At 40.2% G+C, this 17677-nt stretch overlaps 1 protein-coding gene and 1 non-coding gene across 8 annotated transcripts in view; both read left to right on the forward strand.

Annotated features, from left to right (window-relative positions):
* Positions 1-322: 322 nt before the first annotated feature.
* Positions 323-394, forward strand: trnah-gug (transfer RNA histidin (anticodon GUG)). Its single transcript has one exon. It is a non-coding gene; the product is annotated as a tRNA-His (tRNA).
* A 2115-nt stretch (positions 395-2509) lies between these two features.
* The window catches only part of ptk2aa (protein tyrosine kinase 2aa), a 66631-nt gene continuing 51463 nt past the window's right edge, over positions 2510-17677 (forward strand). For 6 of the 7 annotated variants that reach the window (XM_014413888.4, XM_023155358.3, XM_076879434.1 and 3 more), the window contains exon 1: positions 2510-2723. In XM_014413888.4, the coding sequence (XP_014269374.2) occupies positions 2516-2723 (208 nt within the window). In that variant the 5' untranslated portion in view covers positions 2510-2515. Of the gene's footprint in view, positions 2724-13183; positions 13463-17677 lie in introns of those variants that run through there. The other variant, XM_076879437.1, reaches the window with a different exon arrangement.

Raw genomic sequence — 17677 nt, forward strand, 5'->3', positions numbered from 1 at the left:
ATGCTAACACACCCCAAACTCGAGACAGAGCAACAGACCTGCATCGTTGTATGCCATGCAATCACCTGCTTGTCAAAAAAATATTTATTGTTGGGTTTTGTTTGTTTGTTTGTTTGTTTTACCACTGAACTTGCAAACGTGAATTTATCTTTACAGCTACAGAACTTTCTGTAGCAATGACACATGGCAACAAAGTTTTGAGCCAAACTTGTAGAGATTCGAGATGACAAAGCAGTGAGATACGTCAAGATGCGTTCCAGAAATAAAGTTTCAGGTTCTGAACACTGCGGTGACGGTTACTCGTTACCTTCAGAGGTGGCGCGCCGTGATCGTATAGTGGTTAGTACTCTGCGTTGTGGCCGCAGCAACCCCGGTTCGAATCCGGGTCACGGCATTTTATCCATAATCAATAGGCGTTTTCTTGAGGAAATTTAAGGAACATCTTTGTTAAATTCATAATAGAAATAAAGAAAGAAAAGATAAATCACAAACCAAAACACGTTTACAATCCATTGGACCATGAAAGCAAGTTACACACTAATGAACTTCCACCCGAAACTCTTCAAAAGTTGATTCTGTTCATCTGGACCCTAAACCGCACACTTCAGTTTGAAGGGTGTAAAACGACTCCTAAACTTCTTTTTAATGTCGGGGTGACGATGCCTCACTATATGTCACACCATTCCTACAATCAACCGTCTTGGGTGGCCAGCCGTGATCGTATAGTAGTTAGTACTCTGCGTTGTGGCCGCAGCAACCCCGGTTCGAATCCGGGTCACGGCACACGCTTTTGAAGCAAATATTATCACACACTGTAAATCAGTAACGGCGGAGAGACGGCTTTCATATGAGCAAAGTACAAATTCTACATTTAGCAAAGCAAAAATGAAACAAGGCTCAGGTGTGTAAATACCTTGCGTATTTTTTCTCAATGTGCCACCTCGTCGGTCGTTCATTTTACATAACAAGAAGCTTTCTGAATTACTTGCATACATAAAGAGCGCTTACTATTATATGGAATTACCAGAACCTCTATTCATTCCACTTTAGAGCTCCGTGGTTTATTTTACGTGAATCGTCCGTATTGGACCACCTTTCAATCATAGATTCCCTTTTATGGCCATAGAAACAACAACTGTTTCCCCTATCAGATCCAGAAGTCACTGTAAACCACAAGCGAGAGAACATAAAACATATAATAATAATGCATTTGATATCCAGACATGAAATATCAATTAAAGCTAAATATACTGTACTGAAATTTAAAACCTATATAAAATCCAAAATAAAGTGTAATAACAATCACTGACCAGCAGATGTCGTGTGTGACCCTGTGTATAAAAGCAAGACGCACACTGTAAATTCATTAGTGAAGTACTGGTATAAGAAAGACTAATGGGCCAAACCTTGTTAGGTTTGATTAATGAATCAGCAGGCCCTGACACTGTATTATTTGCCAAACAGACACATGCGTATACAGTCAACAGCCAACACCTATTGCAGAGGCAAGGTGGGCACCGGGATTATAGCCCAGATCTCCGAGGAAAAAAAGGCTCCAGATTCCTCCACATCAGCTGTAGATTTCACTGTAAGTCACAGTTTACAAAAGTCTCTAGTCTCGGAGTTTAAAGGGGGGCTGACTAGTCTGGTTTATATTGTTCTTGTATTCCTGCACCAAGGGTTTTTTGTTGTTGTTGTTGTTTGTCTTTCTCAAACAAATGGTCTCAAATACCCTGCTTGGCATTCTTTCACAGGAGTTAGTTGTTGGTTTTGAGGTGTCTGTGGAAATACTGCATTATTATGTAAAGTGGGTGCTGTTTAGGGAACCTTATCTACTGGCTATCTACATTAGCACAAATGCATGTACATGTGGAAGGGCCCATTCTTTATAATGATAATGACATTTGCTACCTTAAAGGGGATGTGCTGTACTAATTTTCAACTGCATTATTTTCATGGACTTTAGAAGAGTACCTGCGCTAAACTCACAACTCAATATTGATGTTATTTACTTTGATGTTTATATTGATGTTATCTTATACTGATCTTGGATCAGGTCATCATCTGTCTGTGACGGAAAGTTGTTGACTTCAAATGGCATTATAACCCTTCCCAGACTGATGAGCGCCAATAGTCGCTTCTATAATATCAATGCTGATAGTTTATACACACAGACCAACAAACTGCCAAAACTTCTGCTTTCATAGGGACTTATTAACATTTACATTTACATTCTGATGTTTTTGTCATTAGTACAGTTTTTTAAGTGTAGGACATCCAAAGTGGAATTTGTTACATTGTTACTACGAGTTACTACGCAATTAAGTTAAGGGACGCGCTAAATGTTCTAAACCTGGATACAACAAAGCGGCTACATTTGTAAGATTTTAAGTATCTACACATTCATTCATTCATGAGTTGCTGGTTTGTGTTTTGTGTGCCTGCGGGCAGGCTTTTCCTCCTCTCACTCTCCCCCCTCTTTCTCTTTTTCTCTCCCAGAAGCAGCCATATTGGAATGCTGGATGTGGAGAGGGGAAGCAGGAACAGGCGACGAGAGGGAGAGCGAGAAGGGGGAAACGGTCAGGAGCGAAAAAAAAAAACGCTATCTGAAAGTCCTTCCAGCTCTACAAGTGAAAATAACGGAATATTTACCGACCCTGCACAGCTTCTGTCGCCGGTAAAATCAACTCAAACCTCTCGGACGTCACCTGGAACAAGTCAGCGTGAGTGATGTTGTGTTTTGGGGGGATTATTTCAACAGCTAAAAGATATTACGGGAGATGCAGTTGGGTTACTGTTCAGTTCTGGCTGGCGCTAGCTGTTTCCCTGCCCCAAGTATTTGGACTAATTTACTCACTTATTATTTGGGAAGTACCGGATAAGTTAGCTTAGCTTTAGGGCACCGTAACTAGGACATAGTTTACCTTTCGCTAAGTTGGAAAATAAATGTGACCTACTGCCACCAAACTCGTCGCCTCGGTCACATGGAGTGAATGTAGAGTGTAAGTTACGGTAAATAGTTGAACCGGATTAACCTACATTTATCTCCAGAAGTACTTTACGCATTTGTTTGTCCTCATTCTCCCGGATTCAGCTGCTGCTTTACCTTGATTGACCGAACTTAACTGAACTCACATACTTTCCACCTTAAAAGAGCACTTATGTTTCGTTTCCTCCTGTAAGAGTGGAGAAATTCATAATAGTAAGTTTTTCTCAGTGTTTATTGGCCACACGTTTTTTATAAGATTTAAGATCTGATGTGACACGACTGCAATTCGTTTTTCCCCTTTTAACCAATAAGCTAATGCAGCATAACAGGGGCAGAAGGCCAAGAGCTATGCAGGAATATACAGCCATTCATTGATTACTTTTGATAAACAGTTTCAGGCTTTCCCCTCAATCTAAGTGCCAAGTTGTCTTATTTTTATCTTACATATGGGATTTGCTCGTTTTCTTTTAACTTTATGTAGCTTTAAATGGAAAAGTGATAGTTTTGATGGTTGTTAATCAGAGAAAATAAGATATTTGAGAGCATTGTATTGACTTGTAACCTTTTTTGGGCTTCTGGGGACTTCTCAGAGAGTTCATGAAGAAATAACCAGTTAAATCCATGGAAAATTCACGAAGATTAATTTTGTCCCTATGTTATGAACAGTCATTATATATGGACGCTATGTGTATATATAATAGGGGCATAAGCAGTCAGTGTAAAGTTGGACAAACTGTCAAATGCAAGTGAATCCCCTCAAAAGCAGCATACTCCGTTCTTTATGTTCCCAAGTGTGAAAGAGCTGCAGTGCTGAGCTTGCCAATCCTTCATATTTCACATGCAAGAAAATGCTAATGAATTAAAGTATCCTGAGGCCACTCAAGCTTTAAACCAACAGTATACTAATAAGCGTGCAGTCCTGCATATGAATATTTTTCAATCTGAAGCTCTGAATTGTGTACTAATAAGATCCAGGGCTCTAAATTGCAGTTACATTACAAATACTTTTGTTTTATTTCTTAATTATTGAATATTTTGATTCTTTAAATTCATTTCTGTCCTCTTTTACTGACAAACTGATTTACTTATTCACATTGTGCATTCCTGGTATTTGAATAATGGCTCTTCTGATGAGATAAAAGTCGTTGCCGGGACGACATCCTTCAGGCACTACCTCCTACACCGCAACAGCATAGTTTTAAAGCTTGTCAGATGCACATTTAGTTCATAATATCATCTGCAATTGGCTGTTAAATAAATTTTCCTCAGGTTTGATTGTGAATGAGACCTCTTTGCCAAGCAGCTTATCCACCCAGTGGGCTTGTATTCACTTAGACTCCAGCTGCATTCATTCAGCTCCCTCACCATGACCTAAGTGCTTAACCACTTGAATAGTGGTCTTAAGCTGGAAATCGGTATCTACCACAATCAGTTTTTGTGGATATTTGGGAGGCAGATAACACGCGAGTGGGTCAGATGTGAAATCGGTCCGATTTGATTACATTAAAATTCTTTCCAGTCATGCTTGCTTGAGCCATGCGGCGATAGAGTCTAGCTGCTGTCTACTAATTTGGCATCATAAGACCAAATCCATTATCTCAAGTAGAAACATGTCATTACACTCAGTATGTGAAACGAGTGGAAAACAACGTTGTTTTTCTCAAAATATCTGACATGTTGAACCTCCTCTGGCTCTGGGAAATTCCTTGATATGGCACTTTAGGTTGGCTCTCAGCATTTATACCTTTGACTGCTGTTAAAAAGTTACTGCTTTCAGTTTTTTTCTTGTTTTTATTGAAATGAATGAATTTACTTTTACAGAGTCCAATAAATGGCTGCACCTTTTCTGGTCTGAACCTTCTACAGCCTGGTCTACAGCAGGCTAATACAGGCGTGGCAGTGGTGTGTGTGTGTTTCTGTGTGTGTAAATTGCGGCGCAGTGCAGGAGGCCTGTATTTATAGAAACACTTGACTACACTCAGAGACCTTACACATTGCAGAGAGCTGTACTGTCTTTTCCTCTCCTGCAAGGTTTGTGCACTCTTTTTAGTTGTGGTGGGGTGTGTACTGAGTTTTGAAAAGGTTCTTCATACCGTCTTTGTGTTGCACTAAAATCTGTTTTAGTCTAGGCCGACTGCAAAAACAGGCAGACAAGACGGTAACAAAGCTGTCGGTCTCGCGTCTTTTAAATTGCAGTACGTGGTGCGACTCATAAGCGATAGCAGTCATTGCAGACACACATTGTGCATGTTGAGGTATGCAGAGTTCCTGAATGAGAGTGTGCTTGTGTCACGAGGAATCAGTAAGACTTAATGAAGTAATCTGAGCAGAACGGGGGCGTTGGCAACTGTACTTGTTTCATTGCTTGGTTTGGTCCTTTTTGAATAAGTTGTACTGTTTTCCTAGCAGACAGGGTGGCCCTCTTTTTTTCTTGTTTTCCTCCCAATGATTGGCTGCATTGTACCTGCTGTGTAAATATATGCAGCTGTGGCAGGTCTAAACTCCTTTTCCACACAACCTGCGCAAATCAACGATTCCTATTTGCAAGCTCACCTCAGGAAAGAGAAAAAAAAGAAAGAAGAAAAAGTGTGTGTTTAAGTGTCCCAAATCTGTAAATTCAGCTTCTGTCTTCTCGCTGAACTTATTCCCTTGCATCCTGCATGTGGTTTTAGCTGTGAAGGAAAATAAGTGTGTGTGTGTGTGTGTGGAGTGTTTGCACAGGAGACGAAAAGAACAGTCATTCCCTTTACTTGTGGATTGGCTGCATTCAGGAAGCAGACCCCACACCCCTCCACACACACACACTAAGAGCACTTACTGTACATCCTAAAGCATGCTGTGTCCCTCAGGAGCTCAAAGGAAAACGCCCTCTTCCTCTCAGAAGCAGGAGAACCACTCAGACTCCAGCTGGTGTTGATGTGTGTGTCGTTGTGCGTCCTTGTTTGTGGGTTGCTTTTTGCTTTGATCGTGATTGAGATTGCTCAAGAAAATGCAGATAATTGTCTTGGGTTTGTCAGTTAGAAATGTCTCTGTAGTCCCTTAAAAAGTTGGGTTTGAGAAAAGTGTGTGGACATTCTCATGGTTAAAAATGTATGTTTGCTAAGCTTATAATGCCCAGATGACACCTTCTTCCACCTACATGTGAAGGCATGTGGATGGGTTTGTGTATTGTCTTAGCAGAGTGTGAGCGTGTAAACCTCTGCCTGCGCAGATTTACACACTCATATAATCACTGTTAACAACTATTGGCTAGTGGCTATGATGTGACTGATTTCTGGTCATGTTTTCCTCATCAGTCTGCTTATAAGATTAATTATTTCCCCTATTGTTCTGGGTTTCTTTAGTTATTAAAACACAATACTATGAAGTTGAGGAATTTTTTTTTAAAATAAATTTGTGAATACTGATCTTAAGGAAGCAGATGTTGGAATAGTGCCTTGATTAATAATAATAATAATAATAATGATGGATACTTTATTGATCCCCATGGGGAAATTACTTGTTTTTCTCTGCATTTGACCCATTCACTCAGTGAAGCAGTGGGCAGCCCACTAAGCAGGCGCCCGGGGAGCAGTGTGTAGGGACGATACCTTGCTCAGGGGTACCTCAGGGTAACCGTTAAGTGGATTCGAACCGCCGACCTTCCGATCATGGGGCGACCACTTTACCTACTGAGCTATCCCTGCCCCCCCATTGATGGATTATTCCATCTGTTTAAGACTGTGGGTATTTTCTTATGAAAATCAGCCCCAACAGCTAACAGATACTGTGGCCCTGAACCTTTCTACAAATTCTCTGACAGAGGTTGATATGAGAATGCCAATGTCCGAAACAGCCAAAGGTATCATTAAATAGTATTTAACCTATCTGCTCCCAAACATAGCATCTCTCTGGTGTCTGAATGTGGCTGTTTTCTTTGGTAGTGCAGGTAATCGGGGGAAATTAGGGTGCAGCGGTGGAAGCATCCATGGGCAGCCTCGAACTCCCTGTCTACCTACAGAGAGTGTTTATTGTCACATGATGGCGAGTGTTAAAAACAATGAAGTGTCAACTGTAGCCACAGTCTGTGCTTGGCGTTCTGTATTTTTATTTTTTTTTTAAATCTTTGTACACAATGTACACAACCGCAGTGGCATAAATTAAGCATAATAGTCATTCAAGGTACTGATTGGGCGTCCAGTGACCTGCTATCTGCGTGCTCTATCGAATCAGCTTTGCCCCCAATAAGAACATGCATATTTTCAGTAGTGAGAACTGTCTTCTGCTGTGTCTTACATGTGAGAGAGGAGCGCTTCAAACAGTGTCCTGCCTTGACATTTTCCAGGAGTCATGTGTGAAAACGACTGCTGTCACATATTCTTCAGCAAAGCATCCTGTGAACAGATCGTGACATGGCAACACTTAAACAGGGAGCCACAACATAAGACCGTGGACAGTTTTATTGTCATCTGGACTGAGTTTTAGAAATGTTTAGCACCGTCCACATCTAAAAAATGTTCTCGCTGTGCGTCACTTTATAGCTAGTAGTTGGTGACTAGTGGATATCCTAATGTAGCTAACGACTGCTCCTATGTCTGTCAGCGTCACTGCCATTTGTAATTGCTTATAATGGCTCTTCTAAAAGTTTAGAGAAGTTTAATGCGGGATCCTTCCCCTTTGCTTTGCTGCTGGCTACTACACATAACTGAATGTCATTGACATCAAATGTTGTCTGTTTGCTACTAGTCATTTCTTGTGTGGATGCTCCATTATAAAAAAACATTGTGTATGTTACACAGTACAAGTGAACCGGTTTATTGACAGAGCTGAATCTCAATGTCTACGTTTGCACTGCACTCCAAGTGTAGTTTGCTTGCTGCAGCTGAAACTTACTACAATGGCAGGAAATGACATCATAGTTAATGACTTGCCCCTCCTTGGGGCATGCACACACAAGGACAGTCTCACACACACACATACATACACACTTGGAGTGAGGTACCTTCGGTCATGCAGGTCACTGGTGCAGCATGTCAGCTAGTGATGAATGGAACTGAAATGCAGTGATTCCCTCTGGCGTAGAGATGCGAGTGTATGTGTGTGTATTTGTGTGCCTGTGTGTGCACAGTTGAACCAAAACGACTCGAGAAAAACTAATAACTGTTCTCACATTTCGTTAATTTTCCTCTGAGCTGTAACTGAAGTGTTGAAAATAACAATTAAAACCACAGATATTGTGAATCAGTTGCCCCTCTCCCACTTGGTGTGCGTATGTGTGGTGTTTGAGCGAACAGTGTAATTACACTGCAGTGAGTCAGAGGGGGGAGAGAGAAAGAAGTAATTGTTGGGCTTTGTCATATAGATGGAGAGAAAAGATGTGGGAGGAGGAGAAAGCTGGGTGGAGAAGACAGAACATTTTCTGTGTTTGTGCATAAATGCAGAAAACGTGACCTTTTTTCTACTAAACATCAACCAAAATATCTTCTTTTACCTTCATATGCAGGATGTTTATCTTCACCTTGGTGGGTTCCTCTTACCTCCTGCTGTGTGGGTTTATTTGTCCAGTTGTTCGTTGCTCTGGTATCTCGGGATATGTTTCAGACGCCACTTCCTCTTCGTTCAAGCAAATGTTGTCGATAGTTACATGAGAAAATCAATACTAATAATACTCATCTCTGCCGTTTTAAATACAAATGGGGTTTCTGGCAAGCGGTTTGGATTACCAGATTGACTGGAAACAGGGAGAACAGCTAATGTGGCTATGTCTACAGGAAGGAAACAAAAACCTGTTTGGTTTAAACATCAGAAACCGTCTTTAAGTATACTGGCATGCAGAGTGTCTCAAAATTCTCTAGAAAGCGAACGTGAAGGTCCCAAACAAGTGTGTTGTTTCCTGATGAGCAGTGCACTCACTGTAAATGGTAATCTTCAGATGGCCACCTTTATTCTTCAACTCTCTTAGGCAATTTTTAGCCCTTCATTTGTGCAAAAATACAATTTTCATGTCTGACAAACTGTGGAATAATTGGCATTTTTCATAGAATCAACTAAAGAAATGGGAACAAATGATGTGTTTTGGGGGTGTTAGTAACAAAGTGCCCAAAAATAGTTTATCCTTTGAGCCAGTAACCTTTGTTAATCTTGAATTGTTGGTGGCATAACAAAAAAACAAACAAAAAAGCATTCCTCTGAAAATGATCAGGTACACGGACTGGACTAAAAAATCAGCATCCAATGTCCAAAGGGAAAAAATTGAAATAATTTCAGAAATCCCGGAGAGCTATTCTTCAAATCCACCTTAAAAAACAACAACAACAAAAAAAAAACCTCTAAGAAAGCCTACTAGATGTCTGCTTAGACGTAAAAATATAAAGAAATGAGGGGTGGCTCTAGACTTTTGCACAGTGCTGTATCTGTATCACAGTGCTGGAGGTTCTCTTTGGGTCCCAGGCTAAAACATTTGTTTTCTATCCAGGAAAAGCCCTAAATACTAACAGATCCAGATGTAATGAATATTTTTAAACTTTTTTATGTCTAATTTTTGGCTAAGAGAATGCATGTGCATGAGATGGCTAAACAATTAAATAATGTCTTCATCGTGTGTGTTACAAGACATGTTTGCTGTAGTGTGGTTATTATTTTTAAATGATTCTCCCTTTGCTTTCCTCTTCATATTGACACATGCATAACAACATCCCTAAAGCTCAAGTAAGCTCAAGAACTTCAGTTTCCTTTACAGTGAAAGCCACACATGCACTGAGAACAGGACCAAAGCAGTCTTCAGTGTCTGTTTGGCCAATCATATGATCTCATTTGTTCACTAGATCCGTGCACAGCCACACACAAACATAAAAAAAAAACACAGTCATGGTGGATTATAAGGGGAAACACACAATGATGAGCAAAGAAACACCTGGATGAAAGCCATAGGTATGACATCACACTCAGAGGCTGGTATGCTACCATAAATTAGTGTGGCTGAGGTCAGATGTGGGTGTGATCCCACAATGTCTGCTTGTGGGTCAATGTATATGTGTCTGTCTGTGAGATTAGTCACCAGCAGGCGCACTCCGGTAACAAAGGTTCATTGAAGACTTGTTTGGAGGCTGTCTGCCTCTCCCTCTTTCTTTGTCTGGAAAAATGTTTTTGTCATTATATCAGCAGTAGCATTGCACAAAATACTTGGAAAGCCTTTTTTTTCTTCTTGTAGCAGATGGGATCATTTTGCTGAATAAAATCCAGCATCATAGACATTTAATGGCTACAAAACACGCTTTATTAGACCACTAAAGCTGCTCCTTTTATGTCATCATATGGAAAAATTTGGAGGTGAGACATGTATTTGACGGGTTTTGACTGTTGACATTAAATAGGGGGTCATTTCATCACTTATAAACCCAGAGGGTAAAATAAGCAGGGAAAAAACACGAGTAGTGGTTCTCAAATTGTGAGCTTCATGCCCCTAGTGGGACATGAAGGTACTGCAGGTGGGCTATGACTGGTCATTTATAATTAATAGATTTCAAAAGAAATAATTCTACTGAAATTTTTTTACATTTTAAAAAATTTAAATTGGTGTGAATATATAATTTTAAGCATTAAACATGTTTCGAGTGGCTGACAGTTGCATTGGATCTTAAAAAGTTCTCGTAACATTTCAGCACATGGACTACAAGCAAAGCAACAAATCTAAAATATAGTTCCAAACACATGATGCAAACCCATAAATTCAGTAAACGAAATAATTCACAATATAAAAATATAAAATACATGAGAGGTGAGAAAGTTGAAGCCTGAAATGCCAACATGTGAGTACTGCCACAGTTAGCTGAATAGCATTATGTATTGGATAACATCTACAGTCTACTCACTTCATCAAATAACAACTTGCGATTTAATGAAAACATTTTAATTGCCTGAACTTTTACACACAGGACAAATTAATGCGTTGTGTCAGCAGTTTAGGTAGACCACACCATAAAGGCTAGCTAGTTATGAGCCGAACTAGAGTAAAAACAGCCTACAACAAGTAGCCTCCATATTATAGTTTGAAACTATATAACTGGAAAGATAACGCGCTGGGCTTTTTAAAACTCTAGTATCTTGCAGTTATGTGTTACGCCTGCACGATAAAATCTGTAACACATCAGTCACACTAACATTTATCCAAACCGTGAGAGGCCGTTTTGTTGTCTGTTGCTTATCTTTCTATTGAAGATTGAGCTTCCTTTGTTGTTGTTTGTTATTTTGGAAAAGTGGAACCACAGTGGCAGTGGAACCCTGTTAGAACCCGTGTTTTATTTTTACGTGGATGGCTGCGGAAATGTTGGATGCCTTGGTGAGAGAGAGCACGGCAAAGAAAAGACGATCCCTTGGCCAATATATTGGGTGGAAATATCAGGTCCTGACATTTTTATGGTTGTTACTTTGACACCTATCACGGTCAGGTGGTTTTAATGTCGAGGCGTGTATCTGTTTGTATTACAGGTTATTTGAAAATGCATTGCCACTAGAGGGTGATGTTAGCACACCTCCTCTCAAAGAAAGGATGCCTGCAGTGAGCAAGCCAGAAAGATGTAAGGACCGAGCTTAGAGCCACCTTCTAAATGAGAGTCAGAGCAGGGCTGTGTGTGTGTGTGTGTGTCTTTGTGTGACATCTTGGCCCACTAATCCAGTGGCCCATTAATCTGCTTTACTCCTGAGCAACTCTCGTGTTGTCTGCCCGCCTGTTTGCTTGATTTTGTGTGCGTGCGTGTGTGAGAGCTTGACTCTGCCACGGTTCATAGACTTTGCTGAGTGTCCAGTGTGACAATATACTGTGACATAGTGGATTTAATATTAAGGATCAGTGATAATCTCTTTTGATTTCATGGCACTTGGAAAACAGCCATATATAGAGAAGTTCCAGGGACCAGATTTCTGCTTCACTTCTGATGTTCATGCTTGCACAAACTTACTAAGCTTGACATCCTTTATAGCCCTGAGTAGTTTAACTTCAAGCAATCTGTCTTTGAGTCTGGAAATAAATGGCATGACCTGAGACAGCAGACTATTGCAAGCGTGACTGTTTGATTATAGCACTTGACATTCTTATTATTGATTCAGATGTTTTGGGGTGCTTCATCACGCTGCGTATCTGGCAGGAAATCAAGTGCAAATGCGTAAAATCTTAAAATTAAGGCAGATTTCCATGATTATTAGTTGTAAAGCCTAAAGCCTCAATTACACTTTCTGCTCCACATGATTAAAATTTTATCGTTTGCCAAGATCTGTGAGGGTTTGCGAGTGCCAACAAATATGTGAGCGCAGGTTTTTGCAGACGCGTACTATATCAAAGTTTAAACACAATCCCGCATGTCTCTTGTCCATGTTTTTGGGCGTAAGGGCAACGTAGGATCAGTGATGTCAGGATACAAATAACCTGATAGAAAATCTCTACCAAAAAAATAAGCGCATCTTTTCAACTTATAATCGCAAAACTTTAATATCCCATTTAACATATTAGTGTTTGTTCTCCTTTGCTATTATGCCAGTTTGATTTATGAAGTAATCAGTTGGTTTAAGCCCATTTGGATGAGGAGGTGGCTTCATACTCCTCTATGTCTCTGCGTGGAAGTTTATTACAGTATAATTGGATTAAGTGTGTAAAGTCGGTGGAACAACTGACTGCAAGTCCCCGTGTCTCTTTTTTTTTCTGCTCCAAAGATGGATGATTTCTGCGGGACGGTGTCGAGTTGAAAACACTACATTATGACTAATTGAGTAACACCACAGGGGGGGGCATGTGTGTGACAGGCAGAATAGCCAAAGGGAAAGCAATGCACACACATTCATTTTCATTTCTTTTATGTCATTCTCAGCTGTGTCTTTTAGCAATTATCTTTTTTCAGTTTGTTCTTATTGATATTTCTGCACGGTTTTCTCTCATTTTACTCCCTTTTTTTTGTTCATGTCGTCTTGCAGTTATTACATCATTTCTTATGTCTTTCCCACCTCACTTGTTTTGCCTCTATCTCCTGTACATCTGGTTCCCTCTCTCCCCCTCCTTCACTCTCCTGGGGACAAAGACACCCACGTCTCCTCCTCCTTCCTTCTTTTCTCTCTTCCTTCTCCCTCCCCCCTTTCACATCCATAGGCTGCCTACTGCTCTGCTTTCCCTCCCTCCTTTGGTTCTTCCCTCCACTCGAGTCCCACTCCTCATGCTGCTTGCTGTGTATCTGTGTGTGTCAGTGTAGTAGAGGTTTGTAGTAGAGGGGGGAGGCGGAGGCTGTGAGCTTAAGTCGGCATTATCCATCATTACAGAGTTAGCTGGCTAGCACAGCGCTAGCCCAAAGACCACAGAAGCTGGGGCTTTTCCAAATTTAGCTGTCCTTTAGAGGAAGATTGGATCTCTTCTCTTCTCTTCTCTTCTCTTCTCTTCTCTTCTCTTCTCTTCTCTTCTCTTCTCTTCTCTTCTCTTCTCTTCTCGATATTAAATGGAAGGACTATACCATGGTAAGGCTTTTAACATGCTGTTGTATGCAAATTCTTTTTTCTTTCTGCGTTAAACCATTATATGCATGCATGTTTATCCATATCTAAGAACTTTTTAGGCATTGACTGCCTAAAAAGTTGAAGTAGTTGTGGATTTGTGTATGTGTGTGGTCACTATCGCATTCAAACACACAGTGTCAGAGTGGTTTAGTTCTTTTGGCTTCTTGCTGTCATTACTTTGAATAACTATTATAAACTAAAAATTATTGTTGGTAAGTGCGGTTTTCTGCTGGTTATAATAAATATGATGATAAAGACGAGCAGAGGAGGGGCTGTAAAGAACGCTTTAGTGGTTCATATTGGTTTTGGTTTTAGGTCTGGAGCAGGTTCTACTAATGTGAAGGTTAGTGGTTCAATCCCTGGTCCCCTGGTCTGCATGTAGACATGCTCCCCAGTGCATACGCTGGTGTGTTTGTAATAGATATACACAGTGTTCAGAATAAAGTGCTGTGTGAATGTGGCATGGAAACTGGTTTGAAAAGTGTTATATAAGTACTAGTGCACTACTAAATGACGATGAGCAGGAGGAAGAGGGCAGAACACCTGTGAATACACATGCTTACTTATTTACAGTCGAGCTGAGGCAATTAGTTCAATTAATCAGATTAATTGCTCAAATTGTTCAACAAAAATCATGAGCATTTGTTGGGTTTCAGACACACACACACACACACACACACACACACACACACACACACACACACACAGATTTGAACAAAACAAAATATTTCAAGGCATTATTTTTGAGCACTAAATGGAAGGTTGATGATAATTGCTATCTTTGTGCAGTCCTATTTGAAACCCTATTCATTAAATAATCTTCTCTCTTATCCACCTAAGTGTGTGGTTTTTTGTATGTAGGAGGCTTCAACTTCAAGTGTGTGTGTGTGTGTGTGTGTGTGTGTGTGTGTGTGTGTGTGTGTGTGTGTGTGTGTGTGTGTGGGAGGAAGGCAGTACGTGTTTGTGTTTGAATACACGTGTGCATCCCAACATAGTTCCCACTGCAGGCCACGTGGCTTCGTGTAGGTGTTGGTGTGTATTTGTGTAAGTGTTCTCTCCCTGTTTGTGTATTCTGTGTGCACATGTTGGCATGAACTAACAAGTCCCCTGCAGCGTTTTGTTTCTGGGTTAGATCATCTATATTTTAGTGTGTATTAAACATGTCGATCTGTGCTTATAGTGGATGGAAATTCTTCTAAAGAGGTATCTCTTAACAACTTTCCTCCTTCACACGTTCATGAAAAATGCATGCAAGCAAGGTGCTGCTCCTTTATCTGCGTTAACATTAAAGAAGCTGAGCTGGCGATCAATTACCTCTGATTTCCGGTAGAGTCACAAATTAGTTGTGTTTAATTTGTAGAGTACATCCAGAAACAACAGTTTGACCCAGGGGTGCTCACACTTTTTCCGCATGTGAGCTACTTATAAAATGACCAAGTCAAAATGATCTACCCACTACAAAAATCCAAAACATATACTTATTTATAAATATATTGAGGATTCTTTATATCTACAATGTATATACATGCATAACCGCAATATCCAATATTTCACAACACAATTAACTATGTAAATTTTTTGTCATTACCTGAGTTTACTCTGATGACTTGCACTGAATTGAATCAGCCAGGGATGCATAGTCCGGACAGTAGCTGCTGACGGCCAGGTTTAAGAGAAAAAACCGAGAGCTAAAAATTGGAGTTAACTCGCTGACTAGCTTGTCAGTTTTACTACACTTCGCGCCGCTGTTTGCGCATGCGCAGCGACCTAAGCGTCAGAAAAAATCTGATGTCATCTGACTGGCTTCCCTGTATCAATCAAGTGACGGGATGGATGATAGGCTGGCATCTATTTTTTTAATGCCATGCGATCTACCAATACTACCTTTGCGATCGACTGGTTTGACCCATGTCGTCTAATCTGGCATCCTTTGGATAACGAAAAACTTCAATCAAAAAGGTGAAATGTTGGATTGAAAACTGTGTTAATAATGGATATGTAGTTAATTATACATGTTAGGACGCTGGTGCGCGGTCTGGTACAAATTGTACCATCTAACGATCATTAAGTAGAGCCACTAAAGCGCTTGAACTCAGTGGCCAATCAGAAATGAGAATTCATTTTCAGCCTTCCTCCCAGACAAGATAAAAGGCACATTCAATATTTAATGGAAAGTGTGATTTTCGCCTTATTCAGAAACATGTTTGTCTCTGGTTAAGCAAGTGTAGATATGTTTCACCCACAGCTGGGACTGCACTATAAACTGGGTATTTTTGTCACATTTGTTTGGATGTTTATTAAATAACACATACAACCCTGGCGTCATTTAAAGATTATTTTGAAGCGCTATCTCACCAGTTCACACGCCCTAAATCTGTTGATTTGAATTACGCATAGCGTATCTGCTCTGAGCGTGATACATTTAACATGCCGCTCCAGTAAGCCAGTTAGCTTTATCAGTGCACCTGAACGATACACACTCGAGTGAATGTGTGCGCTTTTGCAGATAAATGAGTGCAAGCAGTGATGCGTTAACGTGGCCTTATTATGTTTCATGCGTGTGGGGCTTATCTTGAGTTTGCCTCATCTGAGCGCGCGCGTGTGTGTGTGCGTGTGCAATGGATTTGACTTTGAATAATTGTCTGATGTTTATCTAAATGTGAATAATGATAATAAGAAAATATGTGTGTTTCTGATAGAACACAGAAACCTTTTACTGATATTCTTCATGTCTATATATTTATTCATGTATTTCAACTAGAACTGTAACTAAATTGAGTCATGAAAGACATCGACTGGGTGTCTAGTGCATATAAAGATGTCTCCATTATGTAAAACACACCGTAGCTCTTCATCAGAGCCAAAACTGTGCTTAGATCCTACCACGAGGCATTTTAAAGGCCAAAAGCGGTGTTTTAAAAAAAAAAAAAAAAAAATGTGTGTGTTTATGTGTTGCTGTGCATTTGTATATGTGTGTCTGAGTGGCAGGTGTGATTGGTGCCTCAGGCATTGTTGTTGCATCGTAAGACTGCATGCTCCAGTAACACCCCATTGTCCGGAGAGTTTCAAGCATACACACTCACACACACAACATATATACACACACTGCGTCTGAGACACCTGCCAGCACAGCTTGAAGGTTAACCATTAGGCACCAAGCAATGAGGCAGAACAGCTGGCTGTTCTCCTCAGGTTTAGTACACTTAATTTCTGCAGGAGTGTTTTTTTTTTTTGCTCTTCTGTGAGTCCTGCAGGATTGTCTCTTCAACCTTTTTATCCATCTCTGCATGTTTTATTTTATCTGCTTTTCCATCTAGGGTCACTGGGGTCTGGAGCCTATTCCAGCTAACATTGAGCGAGCCAATTTAGAGTCACTAATTAACTTAACATGCATGACTGTGGACTGTGGGAGGAAATCGGAGCACACAAGAATACTCACGTAGGCACAGGGAGCACATGCCACCTCCACACATAAAGGATCAAACCAGCCAGCAGGTCTGAATCAAAAACCTCCTCGTTGTTAGGTGTTTAAACTGCACCTCCCTACCCATATGGAAAAGATATATATAAATCTTATAAAGTTTGTATCTTTCTTGTGTGAAACTTGTATGAAAAGCATATAAGAGTGAAAACAGATATAAGATCCCTTGAAAAATTATATAATGAAACTTGTATGTTTTGGATACTTACTAAAACAATGTATGAAAGTAATGAGAAAGTGGCCACTTTCATGAGTAATCACATATAAGTTTTTACTATTTCTTTTCCATATGGGTACTGCCCCCACTCTTTGGAGTTTAAGGAGACTTTCCTTATTCCGCTGTGCTTTCTAGACCTACAGACGCATGTTTTCACACAAATTTGCACGTACACTGAGAGCTTGTCAGCACAAGAATTAAGAAAGAAAATTATAGTTATGATTGTTACATTCTCCCAAAAGTTCAGGGGATGTTAGGAAAATAAAAGTGCTCTAGGGGAAAATCTATGGCTTAAGCAAATAAGACAACAGCTGTCAGGTCAAGATGTGACAAACGGAAGATATTGTGGTGACTGTCCAGTTCAGTGGTGATAAGCAAAAGGCCTAGCTGCTTTTTATTCATCCTGCTTTTGTGTAAAAACAATGCAGAACAGTTCTTAACACAGTTGTATTCAAGAAATAAACGTGAATTTGAATAA

The sequence above is a fragment of the Maylandia zebra genome, linkage group LG22 (genome assembly GCF_041146795.1).
Source record: "Maylandia zebra isolate NMK-2024a linkage group LG22, Mzebra_GT3a, whole genome shotgun sequence".
NCBI classification, from domain to species: Eukaryota; Metazoa; Chordata; class Actinopteri; order Cichliformes; family Cichlidae; genus Maylandia; species Maylandia zebra.